Source organism: Parasteatoda tepidariorum, chromosome 1 (genome assembly GCF_982258835.1).
Source record: "Parasteatoda tepidariorum strain Cologne lab strain chromosome 1, Ptep-v5.0, whole genome shotgun sequence".
Lineage (NCBI taxonomy): Eukaryota > Metazoa > Arthropoda > Arachnida > Araneae > Theridiidae > Parasteatoda > Parasteatoda tepidariorum.
In genome coordinates this window covers 2707079-2730096 of record NC_141755.1, presented here as the reverse complement: position 1 = coordinate 2730096, position 23018 = coordinate 2707079, and the positions used below count along the sequence as shown (strand labels likewise).

General features: G+C 29.7%; 1 protein-coding gene across 4 annotated transcripts in view; it reads left to right on the top strand.

The window, feature by feature from the left end:
* Nucleotides 1–23018, top strand: part of LOC107450033 (protein pangolin, isoforms A/H/I/S) — a 155015-nt gene that overhangs the window by 94548 nt on the left and 37449 nt on the right. The window contains exon 1 of one of the 4 annotated variants that reach the window (XM_071180253.2): nucleotides 3373–3574. The exons of 2 other annotated variants lie outside the window; for them this stretch is intronic. In XM_071180253.2, coding sequence (XP_071036354.1) covers nucleotides 3515–3574 — 60 coding nt within the window. In that variant the 5' untranslated portion in view covers nucleotides 3373–3514. Of the gene's footprint in view, nucleotides 1–3372; nucleotides 3575–23018 lie in introns of those variants that run through there. One more of the 4 variants, XM_016065741.4, reaches the window with a different exon arrangement.

Here is a 23018-nt window from a genome sequence, read left to right as displayed (position 1 = left end):
GGGAACTCTAATCCATGATCCGTCTACCACTGAGGATATTTTACGTCTGCACTGTGGGTGGTGCAAGCCGGATGCGGCATTCTATCATCACCACCTGTTTCGTTGTTGTTATTATTATTGTTTCATGACAATAATAATAAGGCGTACCAAACCACTTCTTAAAAATCAATCAATTGAAAGCCGTTGAACTGAATTTAAAATATGTTTTTTTTTTCTTTCTTTTTCATATTATAGTGGCGATTCTAATTAAACAGAGCTGAGAATCTTTCTGATAAAATGACGTGAGTCACCATTAAAGGATGAAAAATGGCTCAGTTTGTGTGGAAGCAAAATTAGGTTATTTATCGCATGAAAGCGGTTCCATACCGTTGTTTCCTATTCTTATCACATACAATATTTGGTTTTGCAGGCAGTAGTTGTAAAAAGTCATGAATCATGTCTGGGTGGTATGTGTGAGTTCCTCTGGAGGAATAAAAATATAAAGTTGCAAGAAATTATTTATTTTCTGGCGTTAGCTATCGTGTTCATCGACGCGAGGATTATGTGTCTTTTAATTTATTACCTGTTTAAAATGACTTGTTCTTACTCCTGCCTACAGCAGAAATCAAAATGGGGAGGCTGTCTTTTTCACTTTTTGGGATAGAGCCACGTTTTTTAATTCGATGCTGTAATGTATTTATGACTTGAGTTTATCAAGCTATGTGTTTTTATCAGTGTCGTAAAACGTGCATCAGTCTATATATATATATATATATATATATATATATATACGGAAAAAAATTGAAATGTAAAAAAAGAAAAAAGAATCCCGGTAACAAAACAACAAAAAGATAATCTTGTCAGCTCACACGATTTTATCCACTTAATAGTACTTTCTAATACTGATTTACGAAGAATCATTACGAAATTAAGACTAATTACTCTAAAATAAAAATAACTTTTTATAATGCACCAATGCCTATGAAACAAACGAAATTCTAATTGTATATGAGTTTAAAATGAAGGGAGAAAAAAACTTACCGATATGAAGTAAAATAAAAAAATACGTTAACAAAATGGCTAACAAATATGCTGAAAATAATAAAAGGTTAGCTTTTATTATAATATTCGGTTATTATTAGTAATAATCAAATAGGTCGGTTAAGCTTTATAATCTACCAGAATTTATCACATTATTATTAATAATTACCAATGAAGTTCGACCAAAATAATTTATTCAAAAATGTCTCGCAATTTTCATTTTAATTAAATATGCAAATTTCCTAAAAAAAAGGTACTACACTAAGGAATATCATAGTTCTAATAATATATCATATAGAACTTGGCTGTAATATATTTTGCTCTACAACGACAAATTTATTATAAAAATTACGTTTAAGTTGAAGTTTTAATAAATGACCCAATTTCTTTGGCAGTTATTAATAATAACCGGTTAATAATGTCATTCATGAGCATAATTCATCAAAGAAAGTGTTTATTAATGCTAGCCAGATTTATTACTTTCATCGTAACATATAGTACAACGTGTATGAAATATTATTTTTTCATAAACATTTCGAGTTTAAATTATGTTATATGTAGAACATTCAGAAATATTTTTTAAAATATTGTGTGTTAATTTTTTTTCTTTAATTATGCGGATAGGTTGCTGCTGACCTAGAATACAATTAAATGTTACGATAATAATTTTACCAAGTTAGCTATGACAGCGAATGATAAATATGTTGCTAAACGTATTCTTGAAATTTAAGAAGAATTAAACCCTGTATTGCATTGTATTAGGAAAGTGTACATTATAGCTATTTGGGGCCCGAACTTGTGATCGTATCAAACGCAGTCCAGGATCACGGAAGAGATATTCTGTATTATTTATATTGCATTGAATTTTTATTATTATTTTTATATTGACGTCTTAATCTTGATCATCATGTTCTTATAATATGTATATATTTCAGTTATTCTTTATACCATAGAAGTTTGAATTGCATTTACAGGCTTAAGAGCCAGTTTTTTTTTTTTTTAGTAGGTTGGATTCTGGATTGCATTTATGATTTTGTTGTAATTTTCAGGATATGTTCATAATGAGAAACTGTTAGGTACTGGTTTTTTGGTATTTTTTAGAATTGAAATGTATTCGATTATAAATAGCATTTGCTTCACTTAGTTTATTTGGTACAGAAACCTCCTCCTAAAAAAAAAGAGTGAAGCTATGTGAATCGAACCCGCTACCTGTACAATCCTGAGAATTTAACGGGAGAATACTCTACAGTTTATTAAACATGTTAGAACCTTTAAAATAAATTGTATCATATAATGAAATTATAAATGCTAATAGACATTGAGTGCCGATACATAAAGAGAAAGCATATGGGCTAAAATTGACTTTTTTCTCTCTTTATTACTATTTTTTTAATTCACTTTGATTTTTCATTGTCAGTGTCCGAAATTTCTTTTTAAAGGTTTAAAATCAGGAAATAATACTACTATGCTTGAAAGATCACATTATTTGTATAAGCATTGAGAGTTGTTAGGTCCGCATATGAAATTCCTTAGTAAAATCACGCATATAGTTGTTTTTATAAATTTGAATTATGCAAATTTTTTTAACTGCTTTAAAATATTTAAATTAGGGCTCTTGGAAAAAGAAAACATTTCTATTTCTAGTCTGGTTATTGCATAAATTCAATTTGTGAAATAATTGCTTTTTTTAAAAAAAATCCACTTTATGAAAATTTTAAAGTTTAAGTTTTTTTTTTTACAACTTTGAAATCGTATAAATTAGCCATTTTATCTTTAGAAATCGAAAATATTTGTTTTTCTCGCCTATTTTTTGAATTTTTTTTCATTTTAATTTATTCAATTTATAAAATTTCTGCATTTATTTAATTCTTCTTTATTTCGACAGTAAGTTAGTCTAAATAAAAAGTTTCCAGAAAACTGTGCAGAAACTCCAAAAAATTTCGATATTATTATAAAGCAAGATAATTTATTTCAATGAGTTATATGAGTTCAATTAACTATAATGTGTACTATGATTTATAATAGTAGCTATACCTATTTCCATGATATTTGAAAAAATTACCAGCTGTGCAAAAATGCCTTGATTATGTGCCTCTGTAGTCTGAATAGTTAATTGATTGACAGGTTTTGTGTGATAACATAGAAGCAATCACACCAGGTCTTCTGACACCAGGTCCATTTTTTCTTCTTCTTTTGCGGAAATGTCATTCATCTTACAAAAGGTGATCAAGGAACCTCTATCGATTGCCAATGTGAAAGAGAAGAATGCTGAAGACCTGTTAATTATCTACTCAAAATTTCGAAGCGTGCCCCCTTTGCTTTTCTTTGTTACATTCCCAAAAAATTCCAGGAACAACTTCCGCACTACAGGTCAGTACTGCGCTTATCATTTGCAGTCTGCGTCACTTAGTTCGATTCAGTCTCTGGTGTGAGGATTGGGTTGAGAAATTGTAAACCGTTCTTGTGTGATTTCGGAACAATATTAGTTGAAAATATGGATTGGAACTTTTATTATTATTTGGATTACTGTATAAAACTATATGCGAGGTTGAAGGTATGTAAGCTTTTTTAATTTATAATTAATTTTAATGGTTTCTTATTTCATAAATACGGATTTTAACCACTCGTTTTCGATTAGTTCACTTAATAACGTTCAAGGATAGTTATGTATTGCTTTTGGTGTATCTTGGCTTTACCAAACTATTTTATATAGATTTCTAATGTTTTACACAGATGGCAATTATTTCTTAATAATATGTTATAATTGACTGCTTAACAGAAATTTTCATCTGCATGAACAAGATTTAATGCAGTAGAAGAAATTTTCATGTATGTATGTAATTATAAATAGAATGTAAAGTACTCGTTAAAGTTAACAAACAGGAATTTTTTTTTATCTTGGAATTTATTTAAAACAATTTGCATTTAGCGGACTTAATTTATACATACAATTACTCACTGAGCCTTGTTTGCAAATTTGTATTTTGAACTATTTGTAAATTATTTATTTTTAATAAACAAACTATAATGCATTTTTCATAATTTGAGAAATACTATATCATAAATTATCTGACAACGATCATAGCCCCCCTCCCAGTGATGATTGAGCACTCTTTATGGGAGTAATATTATGGTTATTTAAGGGTCACTAAAAACTCCTAGGGGAAATTAATATTAAGTACAAATTAAAAAAATCGGAACTCGCTATACAGTATTCGTTATTACGCAAGTTCTGCTATTTTTTTTAAATTTAAGTTATTGTTATTTAATATTTAACGGTGTCGTGATCTTTGTAAACATTTCCTCTACGCTATTCATCATCATGAACTCAAATTATCCCTCAAGATATAAAAGCGCCAAAAATTTATTATTTGAGAGCTTTAAAGTGTTCAAATTTGTATACAATTTTTTTTCTTACTTATAACTCATTTATAAAGAATTTCTTTTAACATATATATAATATATTTGTTTATAATCAATCTAATTGCATTTGTTTTAACAAAATGTTTATTTGATATATTGGATTACAATTATTAATTAAAATAATTGGGCACATTTCAATTACAATGTATAGTTGAAAATACATTTTAAATAGATAGATTTGAATATTTTAGTGTTTTTCAAATTCTGAGTCACATGGTTCTGTTTTGACGTTGTTAGCGAGAAGATCTGTGTAAAACTATTCGAATCGTTTAAAAACAAATACAAAATTTTACAGGCATTTTAGAAATATCTATTAGAATTGGAATCGTGAGTCATACGAAAATCGATAAGCAATCCAAATATTCATAACATGCATCAAAAAAAAGCTGAGAGAAAAAATAAAGCTAAGATAATAAAATCTATAGTCGAAATAATGTTTTAAATTGCAAACAGTGGGATCATATCGATTTAGAATTTCATTCAAGAAGGAAATTTCAAAATAAAAGACGGAACAAGAGAGGAGGAACTGTTTGCCAAGTTAGGTTTGGATTCGAAACAGGAGGAAGTGTAATTTTCTTTCTCAACGACTTGATCGATGAGTAGGGGGGGGGGAGGCAAAATAATGAGCTTGCATCAACCGTACGTCTTTTCTCCCTCAGTCCTTGTCTCACTCCCTACGACATCCTTTACTTTAAATCTAAAAAATAAATAAATAAATATCCTTGATGTTATTCGCATACGCTCGCTTTTGTTTGTTGTGTAATGAATCATTTTGAATTTAAATATTTAGTCTTGATTTAAACAGGGGAAAAAAAATCGAATGAGTTAAGTGTCAGAAATAAATTCATCTATCTTGTTTGGGAACTGAGTTATGGGAAGTATAATAGAATAGATGTAGTTAACACGTTTCAAAATTTAGGTTTAAAAATTCTCTTTTTCTCCTCTTTGATAAAATATTTTTTGTAAATAAATAGACCGTTAATTATTTTTCACATTAGAATAGATGTAGCTAACGCGTTTTAAAATTCAGGTTTCAAACTTCTTTTTCTTCCTTTCTGCATGCGATAAAATAACATTGTAAATACGATACACTGTTGATTCATATTTTTTTCAATAGAGTTATTGGACTTGAAAAAAAAAAAAAAAAGCGACACGATGACACGAGTTTCCAGATTTCAATTACGTATAAATTATTTTGTAAGTAATATTGATAATTCATGCACTGCAATTTACTTTTTCACGTTACTATTAGACTTGATTAAATGTTATGTGAATTACATGACACGAAAAGTTCTGTGCTTTTAATTTATTTTAAGTTATCTGATAAACCTTAATTATCATTTTTACTCTATGGATTATTTTCTCATATAATGTAACTGCAAGTGTCAGGCATTTAAGCCGCTATAAATTATTTTGTTAATATTATGACACTGAATTACTAGACGTTGAAGTAAAAGACTTCACTGAAATATATTATTTTTATATAAAGTTAAAAAGCAAATGAAGATCGATTTTAACTATGGATTACCCATTAATTTAGGGCCATGAAGACAGTGTAAAATTTTAAAGTGAATGCCTTATTGAAAGTACGATAGGTAGTACTCATTTATTATTGCCTTAAGAAATTATTTTTTGTTGATCAATTTATTTATCATAATAAAAATTATGTAACCCTTAATCATTAAATGATTCATTTAAACCAGGTAGGAAAATTCTTTTGTTATACTTTCATATTTTGCTTTAAAAAAAGTTTTTAACTAATAATGCAATTGACTGCATGGTTAGGTGCAATAAGGATAGGGTTCCAAAAAAGCTCCAATTTTTTTTCCTGTTAATAGTTCTTTTCTCATGAAAGTATGAAGACACTGTTTGGTACAATTGGGATGGAGTTTATCATTAAGAAAAACTCTTAACTTTTATTGTTTTAAAAAAAGTAAACACTTTTATAAGAGTAAATAATTAAAAAGCAGAAATAGTAATTCTTACTGCTAATTTTCTTTTAAATCTTAAAATTGTTCACAAATTCGTGATCGTTTTTTCCCCTCCGTCACAATTTTAGATTTCTGCTCTAAATATCATTTATTTTAAGCAGCTTGTGCGTTTATTGATTGAGATATATTACTTAAACCCGTTGTACTCTCTCTCTCTCTCTTTTTTTTTTAAAAAAAAATCCATTTGTCTTAATAAAATCTCTCTTTTTTCCCAAGCATCCTCTTTCAGTTGAATTTAAGGTGTCACTAAAGCGAGGTCAAAGTTCGGGCCCATTAGTCCCACAAGATGAAGAGCGACTTTGCGTGGGTGGGCCCCCACCTCCTTTCTCTCTCTCTCCTTCCACATTATTCTTAACAAATGAATAATGACAGAGTTCAACATCTGCTCACTTCTTTGCATTGCGAATTGGTTTGTGGTGATAACTTTAATAAAGGGACATAACACCATCCCACATGTGTTTGTCTCATAAAAAGTTCAATTTAATTCATTTTTTTTTCTTCATTTAAAAAGGAAAATATACATTTCTCTCCCCATTTCAAAAAAAAAAAAAAAAAAAAATCTATGTTTCTAATTTGATGTTTTTGTTTGTATTTATAGTTTGTATGCGGTTTTATTATGTAAAGTGAAAACAGTATTATACTCTAACATTGCATTACTTTTTTTTCGAAGAGTAGAGATAAGGATAAGTTATACGAAGAAAAGTTCTGCCTGATAAAAATTTTAAAAAACGCGAAATATCAGAAATAATGAAAAATATTATTTTCTTTTATTTGTATTTATAATTATAATCTCATAATTTGTATGCGACTTTGTTGCGTGAGGTCAAAACAATGTATACTCTAACATTTATATATTACATTATATATAACTTTTCTGAGCATCTGAAGCATTTTCTGAACATTTTCTGAAAAGATCACGATGAAAAAGTACTAACCTACTAAAAATTTTGAAAGCATGATATAGTTTCAGAAATAATGAAAAACAATAACAGCAATAAAAAAAACTGTACACTATTAATTGTTTATAATTATTAAAGATATTTTTTTACAAAATTCTTAGGGTGTTATAGGTTTCGAAGTCATGTAGAAACAGTTGAATCATTATTAAAATTTATTCTACAAGAGGTGCAATCTTCTGAGAAAGGGGGAAGGCTACCCAAACTGGACACCAGGTTAGCCCGCTAGATAAGAGAATAATGTTGAAAGGGTTTTTCCATAAAAAAAAGCAATAGAATAGATATATGAAATAATAAAAACAATGTAAAGAAATTAAAATTTATGTTTTTAAAGTTTAATGAATCATTCCAAAGAAAGAATAATTTCTGACTGCTCGGAGAATAAATTTTTCGCACGTTTCTGAATATAATGCATTAATAAGAATAAAACTTGCTTTTTTTTTTTACCTTGAAGAATAAAGCAACACTGAAAAATTCATCCCAAAAATTCTAAAATCATTCTGAATCTACATTTTCATGTTATATAAAAACGTGTATGCTGGATTGTATGCCTTATCTTATAAATAATAATAATAAAAAATAACAAAGGTATTACCTCCGTAATCTTACCTTTTAATTCTTCCCCACGAATTTGTTGGGCTTAGGAAAGATGAATATTGCATACAAATGAAGACGATAAGCTTCTGGCTTTTAATTGTAGGAACATAATAAAATCTTTCATCACAAGTTTTGAAATATTTGGCCATAAAAACTTTTAAGTATCCTATCGTAGTTATGAATTTAAAAGTGAGAAATTTTTTTCCCCCCTTCTTTCTTTATCTTGTTCGCATAATAAGCACATAAACCCAGCATGCTTTAAAATTTTCCATCACATTACACCAAAAAACTTGTTCGTAAAGTGCTCATTGTATTAACATTCTTTGCACTTCGTGCGTTAATTAACGATAAATATTTAATTATTCAGGAAGTTTCGCTTGTTCTGGGTGGAAAAAATAAATAAACATAAAAAGCGATCATTTTTAACATTCCCGAGTAGAATTAAAGCACAGCTTCATAATTTATTCATTTTTGTGGCACTTTTTTAAACATATTTTTCTTTTCTGTCTTTAATTAACATTTTGTTTGTTTTGATACTATACAAACTTTGCTTATTTTTCTGAATTTTACGATTTTTTAAAACCTTTTTTTGTTTTGTTTCTCATCTCCAATCTTTCTTAGTTTTATAATTAGGGTAGAGTTTAATTAGGAAAGAGCGAGCAACCGATAAAATATTCAACAAAATTTCGCTGTTATTTTGTCATAAGTCAATAGCAGTTTATACCCATTGCGAATAACCTTTTTGTTTTAGTTTTTTTCTTTTATGCTTTAATTTTTTTGATATGCTCTAGTTTTTAACTTTCTGACTTTTTATTATTATAGTTATTTTTTTTAAAGGTTTGTACGAGGTCTTTTTGAGCGAAACGAATAAAAATTCACCATTATTATTTGTTCTCAAATTCTCAAGTCATTATTTTTTTTAACAAAGAAGTACAAATTGATTTAAATTTCATTGATTAGAAATTTAATTTTCACTTAAAGCTTCTTTAAATGTTTACATAAAGGTGGAGTAGCATGGACAAAGTGATTCTATTTTTTGTAAAATAATTGTAATTTGTTCATCATATTGAATTGTAGTTTTATATGTATTGTTTTATATTATTGACAGCTAACAATTGATAATGAGTAGATTAGATGAGTTATTCTTTGAAAAAACCTGTTGAATGATATTTCCAAATCGATCAGATGTTCGAGTTTATGTTTGCTGTCACCAAAATATGTTTAAAATATTCTACCAAGTCTTTTCAGTTCTTATTCATTGAGTCAATCCATTTCGAAATAAGGTTACTAGTTTTTTGTACGCGATTTGGTTTAACATGTTTTCAATTCTTTAATCATCAGATAAGAAACTGTGTGTGTATTTTATAATATTTGGCATTTAAACTGTTTATATAACCTCCACATCAGGTAATTGAATTGGAATAAACTCAAATGATAATTCCTTTCCAAAATTATTGACACTATGGCTCATTAAAACCAGGTATGCATATTAAATTATGACTCTCCTAGCATAGAAATCCGCTGCACATAATCGTGGAGTGTCAAAAGTGATTAATTTTGAAGGATGACGTTGTTGACACAATACCATGCGATACTGACTCGATAAAGGCATGGCGGAACTTCGACAATGGCTGACATTTTATGCGACATTTGAAAGGCGGATGACAAATGCTTATATCAGCTGAAGGGCAATTTAATCCTCACAGATGGATGTGTATATCGTGTGATACTGCTTCTAGTCAAGTGTTTTATTGATTCTACTCTGCAAGAGTTACACTCCGCCAGTAGCATATTAATTCCCAAACAATATGTCTAGAATCCTCCACAGTTTATATCTCTTTTCCCGCTGAATCCCAAACTTAGCGCGTGGTTGGCTAACCACTTTGAGGGACCTTCTTTGATTGTGGCACTTTTTTTTGTCTCCGCCAAGCGTAACGCCTGGGTTAAAAGATTTGACAGCTGAGGATTGGGCAATCAGTTCTGGCAGTGGACGAGATAACTTGTCGATTTTTCCTGTTCTTGGGTTCCTTTCTCCCTGTGTGTCGTTGCCTGCCTGATGAAACTTATATCTGATTTATTAAGTCAGAACCCCGTCCCTCCCCCTCCCCCAGTTCCCAGAAAGAAACAATAAAGAAGGATTTAAGGCGTTCTCACGTAATATTAATTTAGATTCTGGCATTAGAATCCATTCACAGCACTCTTGGTCGGTAATCTATGAATTTAATACAATTTCTTTAAGTAAAATATTTCAGTAGCTTTAGTTTAGTTTGGAAGCAATGAATTTATTAAAAGACATTTTTAGAGTGTGACAAATATATTTTGTAACTTATCAGTCATTTATATTCTGTTTCACAACACATTATGGTTATAATAGATGATTATTAAAATAGAATCAGTTCATTAATTTAATCTCTATTTTTGACTCAACAGATAGCATTTCTTAAAAATAGGTTTTACTGACGTAGGCTCTTGAAAAGTGAATTAAATTCCTAAATTAATTTTATATCACTCGTCCAGCGCATTTTAATTCTTAAAGTTTCCTAGTTACACGTATACTTTTTCTTTCATTCAACTTTTATTCCGATTCGTTTATCTTGCTAACGCTGTAAAGTCTGTATAATTCTGGTACAAAAAAATTTCTTTTCAAAAGGCACACAAGACCAATGCAATTAAAAGATAGCGAATTTCTCATTTTAAGTACTTACAACATTATTTCTTAAAATATTGCGTGACAGTGAATAATTTTTTCTGTCCTTATCAAAATCATAAAGTGAATGATTATTTTTTAGCACCACTTATTATTTCTTTCCTTTTTTTTTTATTCTAAAAAGTGAAGAAAAAAAATCCTGATTAAATACTACTTTTCTTTAATCATTTTTTTCTTCTTCTTAACAAAAAGCAATCAACTTAGTTTCTTAATCTGACGATGACACGTCCATCATCGCAGGATGTGATAAAAACGCCAATGTGGCGAGAAGGATTTTAGCAACCCTCCTGCTTTATCATTTGACCTGCAGCCCTCTTGGCGACACAAAAGAGAGCCATTAAGGCGTCGAAAATGATAGTTATTGTCAGAGAGTGAATTAAGTCCCATTTTTGTGCATCTTTATATTTTTTTTTCTCTTCTCACTCGTTATTATCGTCCCGTGGAAGAAGCATTAAATTTGGAAAGTTCGGCTGTCACTGGTACATTTGCATATCACTTGGGGCGGAGAGTCATAAATCGTGTAAAATTGATGCATATAATAATTTGCCTGAGCAACTTTTCTTTAAACCTGTTTACAAAGATACAAACTCACTACAATGCTTATTAAAATGTTTCCAAATTGAATACTCTGTGATAAAAGATCGGGATTTGAGGATTAGTATTTCTAAAATATTACATATGGCTGGTTTTTTGATGACAGCCTATTTAAAATTGCCAGAGGATTGTAACCAGTTCAAAATTGTAAACTAAAATGTTTTTCGGTTGCTTTGGCGATACTCCATCACTTCAAAAAGAATTTAAGTGTTATTACTTATTAGTAAACATTCTCAATAATAATAATAAAAAAATAAGTTAGAATTTTCTTGTATTGTTTTCACCGATTTTATTTGAATTTAGGGATCTCCGCAAGGATCGAAAACTTATTTGGTATGAAATGGATTCTTTTCTTTTCTTCTTCCAGTCAATCATTCGCTCTCTCAATTTTAAAAAATAAATAAATAAATATAGTTGAACGCCGTTTATCCAGACCAAGCCCGATCCGGATGATTTGAATACTTTAAAAAACGGTCACTAGAATGTTTTTACGTTACTTCACACAATTGCAACATAGCAAATCTAATTTTTTTAAAGATTTCATTAGAAACCTGTTCCTTTATTTATTTTTTTTTTTTTTTGAAGGAGGTGGAAAAAAAACACGGTCCTTGAACGATCCGGTAAATCTGCCTATGGATAATCGGCTCTTTACTCTATATAAAAACCGTCTTCAAAGTCACGGTTGCCGTACTGTTTAGCTTTACGTTGCAACAAAAATAAATGAAACGGTGCTTATTCAAGTCCTGATTTTAAGCCTACAGTTAAGAACTTTTGCCGTTTCGAATGAATACCAAGTCCCACTACTTGTATAAATTATGCGTCACATTTCACAGAAAAGAGAAAATGAAGATAGTATGTGGATGATACTAATCACAAAAAAAGCATCTGCAGTGTATCGTGTTTCCTTCTGGAAGACAGATTGGGGGATGAATTTATTTCATTCCCCTCCGTTTCAGTTTGTCAACTAAAGCCCTTCTTGAATCATCGTCCTTCTCTCTGATCTATCATTGTCACTCTATTCTTTCTTATTTTATTTTCTTCTGCAAAGACGCAAAATAATGTCTGGCAGGTCTGTTTTGGTTCTATCAGATTTGGCGACGTATCTCAGTTTAGCATCTCTGTTTATTTGAAGTCAAAATTCAATATAATGACCCATTTTATTATCATGCAATTTATTTGGCACTTTCTTGAATTTCTCTCTGGTATTGCAAAGGATAGATTAATTCTGCTTTACTGAAAGGACATTAAGAATGAGAGAAGCAATTTATTATTTGAGCCTAGCAAATTTTCTTTCATGACCACAACATCACGAAACACAGTGTAGAAATATCCTGAAATGCGTAAAAAAATGCTTGCATTTTATGTTTATTATTTTTTTTAGTAATTGTTAGTTTAACTTAAGTTAACTTTAAATTATAAAATTCAATTAAGCTTTAAATTAGAAAATTAGTTTACTTTAAATTAAAAATTAATTGAATTTTTTTAAATAATGTAGATTACCTCAAATATGACTTTACTTTCTAAGCTACATAGTAAAATCGCATTTTTGTTATTATTTAAAGCTTGGGTGTCAGGAAAATATAGCTTTAAAATTAAAGCTTTGCATTTAGCATAAGGTACCCAAATTATGGCGTAGTTCCTGCACAAGTTTTGTAGAGAACCGTGGTTATTCCGAAGTATTTGCGCTTGGCAGTATTGTATGTAAGCGCGAGGGATACGGGAGGACAACTCTGACATATTGAATATTAAAACGTAAGTATTGAAACCTTCAGTTTTTTTCCAATGTGATGGAATCTCATAATCTTGTGAAAAAACAATCTTTTAAAATGAAAGACACGAATAGAAAATGTAATCGCGATTTTATTTTAATGAATTATCAATATTCAATCGACATTCTTAACAAAAAAGGAATCTAAAAACATCAATCATCATCTGTGGTGTTCATTTATTTGCTTGATAAATTCTTTCTAAGAAGAGATAATGATTTGTGACATTTGTTCAGTTTTAATTTTTGAAATAGTCCTGAAGCAATTGGGGAAATACAATAAATAAGTAAATGAGTCTTTTTTTCTTAATAGCATCATTTTTAATTTGGTATTGATGCATTTTTATAGTTTAAGATAATTTTTCTTTAAACAGCCGTATTAATAATGCTTGTCCTAATATATCAGATTAGGGCCGTTATATAGTTTTCAGGTGGATCTTTTTTATCCTTTGTCATTATTATCGTCAAAAGTTACATCTTAAACTCTAAGCATAAAAAGATAAAGCCTGCCTAATCATAGTAAACTCTCCTAATCTCTCACAATTTATTTCAAACCAATTCATAACTGCCTTGTTATGTTGAGTAAAATAGTTAACGGTAGGCTGCATTTTAATAGAGTCTCGTATGGGGGGGGGGACTGATAATAAATCCTGTCTTTCGTGTCGAAACCTTATCGATGTCTGAAAGGGTCTTTGTTTTGAGTAAAGATGAGCGGCGCCACTGTCAATCGGATCACAACCTGACGATAAACTCATGTTTTGTTAAGATGCAACTTGTGTTCAAGAGATAGTGTTAAAAAAAAACCCATAATAGCTTGGTTATGATACGACTTTAAAAAAGATATTGACTCGCATTTTGTTTGAAAATATCGATAGTTGTGGCAAAAGAAGTTTATGAAATAACTTCTATAATTAGAAGTCTGTTTTGAAATTTATGAAACAAAATTGGAATTTTAGCGTTATTATCCATCACACAAAAATTGAATGACGAAAAGAAGCACCCTGTAAACTATTACATAAATTGAACGTTCATTCCTTCCGAGCCATTTAACTCGAATTTAATGCAATTTAATAATTGTTGGATAATCATTAGATATTTGTAAGTAATTAGTTAATACAAAAGGTTTATATTTGAATGTTGAATGAAAGCGTAAAGCGAATCATAAGCATAAAAACGTAAGCGTTCATGTTGACACATTTCTTCATTAAACAATTTTTTTTTTTTTTTTGTCGTGTAGAAAAAGAGAAGCTGAAAGAAACTGAGCTATAAGTTGGGAGCATTGCAATCTTAAAAGCGAATGTCAACAAACAAATTGTTCCATATTTTATAATAATGCAGGCTTAATAATAATAAAAATTTTATTCATAATTATTCATTAAAAAATGAGATGCTGTTTTCGGAATAATGAAAGGAATCGATGAGCAGAAAGAACCGTTGATGATGACAGTTGTGAAAGATACTGTTTTGTCTCTGCAAGTTTTTCTATTGCATTGCATCTATTTTAATTTAAAAACTTTTATTTTTGAAGCGGAATTAGTTTTAAAGATTTTAATAATTTGTTTAAATTTTTAAGAATTTACGCTGGAACTCATTTGCAATTGAACTGCGTGGCAATCTTTAGGGGTTGATGAGAGCTAGCGAACAGACGATGGAATCTCTTTTATTATTGATTTTTTTTTTGTTCAGTTAAACGTAATATTTAATAAATTCTGAGTAAATGATTGTGAAATTTATGAAAACTACAAAAATGTCCTGATTTAGCATTTTTATATGATAGATATGAGATTATACATTAATAAGAGATTTTTTTAGCAAGTTAAAAAAGTGTCAGTTTTTCCCTACTTTCCTCAAGTTTTTAAATATTATAAGAATACGATTCTTTAATTTTAGTTGTAAAATTCAGTTAGTCATTTAAATTGACTACGTCATTATTTAAATTAATTTTCCTAGTGATTTATAATGAAAGAAAGGAAATGAGCTAATATAATGATTTATTCGAGGAAATGAATTTTTTCTGGAAAAAAAAAAAATTGCGAAGATGGAAAATTTTGGGCCTCGAAAATCAAGCGATGTTTAAAAATTATGCATTTTCTATTTCGTTCCAAATAAATATGAAATTATTTGTAATAGAAAATTAAATAATTTATCTAATTTCCAATAGATATTTTCCGATATTATTTTTTTTGTTGTTGTTTCAAATTAGGTTAAGTATTTTTTATTTGCAAATGAACTTAATCTACTTAATTAATTAAAGTAAAATTTAAATACATATATATTAAAAAATTAATTCAATAAATTATTTAAGACAAATTCTTATGTAAGAACTGAATAAAATTAAAGTAAAAATGGTTGAGAACAAAACAACACTTTTTACTTCGCACTTTTCCCATATGATCTTTTTACCCACATTTAAAACAGCAAGAGCAAGTTTTTATTAAAATTCCTAATTTACTAAACATTTTTTTATTATTCAATAACCGTTTTCACGCAGAAAAAAATTTATATCATTTCAATTTTATCGTTCTCAATAATTAATCTTTTTTTTTGGGGGGGAGGGGTCCTCAGTGTTTTGTGTCACATTAATTAAGCTCAACATTCAAAATACTTTTAAACAAAAACCAATTCAATATCTTTGAAAAAAATATTTAATAAAAAAAATCATTTGAATGACTCTATTTGGTTTTATTTATTTTTCTGTCTGTTGAAAGAGCAATAGAAAAAACATCGCTTTTATGAGGAGAGGACGCAAAATCCGCGGTGCATTTCGAGAGGAGTGACGAAACAGCCCGGCAACAGTTTCCGCGGAAGGTTTTCGATCCCCGCTCCGCTTCATATTATCCGGTCACCGTCTGCTTTTCGGTCGGTAAAGATCAAAGAGATCGGGGTCTCTTTTATGGCGTCAAATCCCGGGATTCGCTTCAATCCTTTCGGAAGATAAAGCGAAGGGGATGGTGTTGTGTAGGTGACCCAATGTTACAGTTTTAAAGGTTTTTGGTGAAAGGGGGGAGTAGAGAGCGGGTAATTTCGAGGTGTTCAGAATTTTTATTACGTTTTCCTTATCTATCAGTTGGGTTGAAATTTTAAATCACAGAAAGAAGTAGAGAAGCAAGTCAGCATTAACGATAATTTAGCAGCAGTTCTGCTTAATTAATTGCAAGCAAGATGATAATTTGATCACATTTGCCGAATTGGTATTAGAATTTGTTTGCCTTTTCCGCAAATCGGATTAAATTTCAACAAATTTTTGAGTTTGTTGTTGGCGGTCTTGAATTGTAATTACCCTTCAATTGATGTGTTTTTAAAACATTGTTTTTTTTCTTTCTTCTTTTTTTGTGTATACGCTCCCCCCCCAACTCCGTAGCTTTGTCATTTTGAACCCAATTCAGAAGACAAGGGAACTCATGGATAGAGTATTGGGAGTCATTTGCCTTTGTGAAGACTTTTTGAAGGAACTAACCTGCATTTGCTTTACACGGAGAGCATAAAAACCTCTCACGGTTAGTCTGACAGCAAGGGGACTTTAACCCATGATGCGTCTACCACTGAGGATATTTTATGTCAGCACTGTGGTCGGTGCGATTGCTGGGATTCGTGCCTGCTTCACCTGGTTGGAAGGCAAACGCTCTTCTTCCCCTTCTCTTTACTTAAAATACTTTTGGTCTCAAAAACATTATCAGATTTTTTTTAACTAATAACTTTAAGAGCTGCGATAGAGCGCTCGCCTACCAATGAGGTGACCCGGATTCGAATCCTTGAAATTGCTTTTCGATACGAATTATTCACCTGCCCCCCCCCCCCTACCGATCACTAGGCTCACGTAAGATACAATCAGTGGTAGAGAGATCATGGGTTAGAATCTCCTAGCCCTTAGGCTAACCATTTGATTTTTTCCGTGATTTTCTTCCCCATGGATCAATTTCCATCCAAGAGTCCAACACGATGGCTAGTTTGTCCCAATACGTGATCCAAGAGTTCCTTTGTCTTCTGGATTGAGTTAAAAATGACATGAATACGGAATTTAACAGTGGTAGTCGTCAACTCACTATTGGGTTGGCTGTTCGACGCCAGTTATTTAAAAAAATGTGAAGAATGAAATTTTCTTTATTGTTTTATAAATGACAGATTGAAAATAAGATTTTATTCCTGACTTGAATTTGCAGGGCTGAAGCGACATCTAGTCTAGTTTCTGAATTAATTTTCGGTGTGAAATGAAAATGGGGAAAAGAAAAGAAAACAAGATGAAATAAACACGAAAAATAAATGCAATATAGGTTGGAAAATTTTTTTTATAGAAAAAACGCATTTCTTTGCTGTTGAATTTAGTTATTTCAGTTTGAATTTATAAGTTCAATAAGGAAAACAATTGAAATTTTTTTTAATAAAGTCTCTCTCTATATATGAATAAAATAACTTCATACAAAATAATAGAGTTACATAAAAAGCTATATTATATTAAATAGTAACTCTAAAAATACAATTTTTTCAAGTTCCGAAATTTCATAAAAATTAATCCCAACAATAAGTAATTATTTTTTTTCTGGTTAATACGGGTTCAAATGCAATCTGCTGACTTTTTTTTATATTCTACTCTCTTTGCGTCTTACTTAGTTTAGATAATTATTTGTTGGTAATCAAGTTAATAAAAAGCAAAATTACTAATAATCAATTTCGTTATTTAAATTTCTTTATGTCGTTTCTGTTCAGCACAGTAGATTTAACTTCTGGCTTTTGTGCAATTAAAATATACATCCAGTTCATAAAGTTAGCATCAATTGTTTTTGCAATTGATAATTATAGGGGAATGTGTCGACATGAACGCTTACGTTTTTATGCTTATGATTCGCTTTACGCTTCATTCAACTTTCTTATGCTTATGATTCGCTTACGTTTTACGCTTTCATTCAACTTTTAAAAACGGAAGTCAGCGTTAAGCAAAAAAGACTATATATTTAAAATTAAATTGAAATAAATATGGAATACAGCTGTACCAACTATTACTATTTATCCGCAATTATTACGATTTTGTTGTCAATGTTACGGTTTTAATGTTAAATGAAAATAATTATAGTTTTTGTGGATTTTTACAATAATCTGTTAAAAGTCCAGTAACTACCTAGAGTTATGGAACTTAGCTGTTTACAGCGAATATTCAACGAAAATTAATACTTAAGTGATAAATTTTTACATTTAATAGTATGTTTATGCATAATATTAACATTATTAGGTATATATACCTAAATGGAATTACGAAATAAAAGCATCTTAAAATTACGCAAATTTGAATTTTTTTAACGTTGTATGCATTATTGTATTTCTGATTGCTGGAAGCTAGTTAGGAAAGTTAACACCATTATTTATATATATATATATATATATATATATATATATATATATATATATATATATATATATATATATATATATATATATATATATATATATATATATATATATATATATATATATATATAATTTTATTTATCTATTTATTTATTAAAATTTTTTTTAAAAAAACAGGAAAATAGCAGAGAAAAGCACCACGATTTTTAATAACAATTTTGCAAAACTCATTCATTCGCAGTCTACTAAACGAATGCTTAGTTTATCTAAAATAACATTATTTGGAAAGTTATTTTTGGACGTTCCTAAAGAAATTTCATTCATGAATAACTGTTTTTAGGGACATGTTTACACTAACTCTTGAATTTTTCCTTCATTAAATTTTGAAACATATAACAACAACTCTGATTGTTATTCCATGAAAGTTTTTTTGTTATCAGTGATTGGCGCATGCATGAAAGATTGGGAAAGATTGATTTATATTACGTTCGTCTCACAGAATTTTTGGTTTTCAATAACTGTTGTGTGTTCCACAGAATACGAATTTGAAGTTTAATGGTTCAATTTTAAATTTTCAAACAGTTTTAATTTAATTATGTTTTAAAAGATTTTTTCAAAATTTTTTTAATTTATATCAGTTGCTGAGAATAGAGATTAGATATTTAACTTTAAATAAACTTTAAATTCCTTTTTCGTAACAAATACATTTGTTTTAATAGTTTTATGTACTCATCTTTATTTAACGAGAACACTTAAAATATATAACGTATTGTTCCCGTACTGAATTAACTCCTAATCTTAAAAGTCTTCTTATTTCAAAGAATAAATAAATAAAAGCAAATCAATCACTTTATTAGCCGTAGTTCCTATTAGGTTTAACAGTATTATTTTGAATATGATGTTATCAATGTTATTCCTTTTTGCACTGTTGTTTTTAAAACAAGGTTGTAGTAAATAGTACCCTTATTACATCGAAGCTTAATATATATTTCAAATTTTAACTTTTACTCCACGTCCATAAGTTTGTTTTCTGTATTTTATCTCAAACTCGTTTTTAATAGCATTTTTATATTTTTTAGCAATATAGAAGCATTAAAAAGAGTAATTTTTATCTATCTTTATTTTGAAATATTGCATTTGCTATCGTTAAGGAATGCGTCATAAAGATTACCTTTACGCTTTCCTATTAAAAAAATTTTCATATTTTATTTAATTTAAATTTTTATAATTCTTTGCTCATATATATATATATATATATATATATATATATATATATATATATATATATATATATATATATATATTGTATTTTTATTAAATCGTGTGAAGATTAGGATTAAAGATTTATCTCTTGTTACTCTCATTAAAATATTTTAATCAGTAAAAACTTTTCTTGAATTTATAATAAAGGCTTAGTTAGTATATTGATTATTGTTTATATTTGCTGGAACCTTAATGTAATGCTATTTTTTTACCACGTTACCCCATTTCTTAAACTTTATTACTCAATACTATAGTCCAACTTGAGCGTAAATATGGTATAACTTAACGTATTATTAAGGTTACAACAACAAATTAAAATCTTATTATGGTTTGAGATACCAATATTACGGTTCAATACTGTACCGTTGATACATTTTAAATCTTCTATTCTTAGTAAGTAAAGAAAATAGAATTTTTTTTCCGACCTAGAATGTGTTCGGATGTCCCTTTTCCAAAATTAACCAGAATTTTTCAGAAAAAAAAGAGAAAAAAAAAACAGCTTAATTTAGCGAGTCAAATGAAAATGGTATTTTCTCATTCTTAAATCTTTTTCTTTTCTTCTTTAGAGGGAGGGGGGTGTAAGAAGGAGGAGAAAATGAGGAAGCATGCTAATGGTTGTCAGGACTATGATATACACCCTTTCCTTTTTAAAAATGACTTAATCCCTTTCGCTGGGGTTCGAACGCGCGGACAGACATACCTCATCACCATCATCCTTCTCGCATCTGAATAATCCCTCCATCAGGTGAAACCTGCCTCTAATTAACAGCGAGAGAATGTTGCGGGGGTGGTGGGGGAGGATGGTGTAGTAGAGCAAAATGGAGCCTTGTAACATCTAATTTGAAACCTTCGCGTACGATGTGTGTGTGTGTGAGTGTGTACTGGGGAATTAGCATGGTCGGAAATTTATCCTCGCACGATGGAAATGGGGGATATTGATGGGGGGGGGTGCAGTAGGGATTGCTCCTAAAGAGGAGTCGAAAGGGGGATGGCGGAGGTAACGTCGGCGAAAGATCAAAGGACGGCAGCGTCAATCAGCTCAGGGAGCAGCAGCCAGCTGATGCAATGTGCAAATAACATTTTTGCTTCTCTCTTCATCAACTTGATGTAGGAGAAGGGGGCTGCCAGGGTCCTTGTGGAACAAAAAAAAAAAATTAGTCCGATATATTTCCTTCTGTATAAGATGATGGAACATCGAAGGGGGTAGCAGAAGAGGAATAATCGAAGGAATACACGGACACGCTATCTCATTACAAGGTACAGTGAGTCAGCTCTTGGCTGTTAATTTGTTGATGGAAAAACGAAGCCTCGCAGTTATTGGAGTGCTCGTGTTTGTGTTGACATAGAAGGAGAATTTTACCCACAAATGATTGAAATTTTTGAGGCAATGGGATGGCATCGATGGAGTTCTTTTGTTGGCGCGATAAAATTTAGACGAATGAATGAAAAATGTGTCACCATTCGAACGCTTCCTTCGGCTGTTGTTTGCTTTAGAGGTGTTTCAATAACCTGGTTGTGATGGCGGAAAAAATTGCCTTCTCTAGAGCACGTGGTCTTTCTCGAATAAGAATAAAATATATTATCCGAGGGCGTATAGCATCTATATATTTCAATTCGTGTTTGTTGTACAGACTACTAATTCTGATGAAATGACATCAAAGCTATTTTTAAGTTTAAATAATAAAGCTTCTCCTTAATTTAAATGTGGGGAATTATTAATAACTGTTCGATTTTCCGGCCTATCACTAATGGTAGATTTTGTACAAATTTCCTTAATTATTTTTTAGATTTTCTTAATCATGTCACTCATCTTTATGTTACTTGTATGAAAGCCTTTTTAATTATATTTTAATCAATGTTATACAATTTTTATATATTTTTTCTTGTAGTTATATTTAGAGAAATAAAACCCTTATTTAAAGTAAGAATTTACACAAGGATCCCACAAATCTGGAAGAACTTGGAATTTTCAGGAAATTTATTTTGACTTTAAAAGAACAGGAAAAGTTGCAATTCTTTAGAAAAACCTGGAAAATTTCCGAATTATACATGGAAAAATACCATTTTGTCAGTAACAGTAATCAGTTATTGAGATTTGAGTTAAATAATTCTAACATCTATTACAGCTATTTGTTTTAAAAATTTCACATTTTAGTGAAACTTCTATGTTTTCATTCTCATTCAATGATATTTTTTTTATTCACAAAATCTAATATTTCACAAAGTAAATAAAAAATGAAATGGAATGAAATTTTGCATGATATATAGTCGAAATAGGGTCTGGATTTTCATTGAAATTTTCCTGATATAGTACCTGGAAAAGTCGGGGAAATTTCTTTCTTCTGAACTCCAGATTAAGACATAATGTATTTTGTTGTTAAGTGTCCAAAATTTTTTTCTTCAAAATTAAATATTGAAATTTTAATCTTTTAAAGAGTGGACCATAACCAGATGTGCTAGTATGTCTTTAATTACATAAATTAAGGGAGGCATTTAAAAAAAAGACTTTGAAGGTTTAAATTTTTTCTTTTTATAAAGAACTTTCGAGTCGAGATGGCGATCGAGATGAATAACAACATTGGGCACCGGACCACGTTAAATATCCTCTCTGTAGCTTTGCCGTCTTTAGCTAACCTAACAGTAATTGCTTTTCGTGGTTAGCCTGTAACGCAAATGTTGATTAGTTCCATCAAATAGTTCTCCAAGAAGGCTTGTTTGTATCAATGCTTCATTCCTTTGACTTCTGGGTTGGTTACAAAAATTGCAAAGCTGCGGAGTTGAACATAGATAGTCGTAAACTCAAAAAATGGTGTCGGTTGTAAAACGACGGTTATAAAATATAAAATAAAATGGGGAATTATTGTCTTATTTCAGATATTTCGCTCTCCAATAAAAAAGAATAATACTTGGATATCATGATAGACTAAAGCGTTTTTTAACTTAATACAAATTTTTTTTAACATAATGTTTTAGAAGATACTTTTACCTTACCAAAATTTATTTTCAATATCATGAAAAGTTAATACTTTTTTTAATATTTTTCTAAGATGTTTTCATTTTAAACTATTCTCTTAAAAAGATTCTCTTAAAAAGATTCTCTTAAAAGATGAATATATGATGTGACTCATTATTTTCCAATAATATTGGCTACGAATTATCACTCACATGTAAACGTCTGCTTAAGAATAATAGAGTGGAAGTCTGCCACAAAGAAAAACAGATAAAAAATAAATAAAAAAACATCTAAAATAACAGACCAACGTAAAAGAATCGACATGTCTTTGAGTGAGTGAAATGAACCTTCATTTTCAGGGTTTGTGAGCGCCCCATTTCTACTATGCAATTTTCGCATTTTCCACATC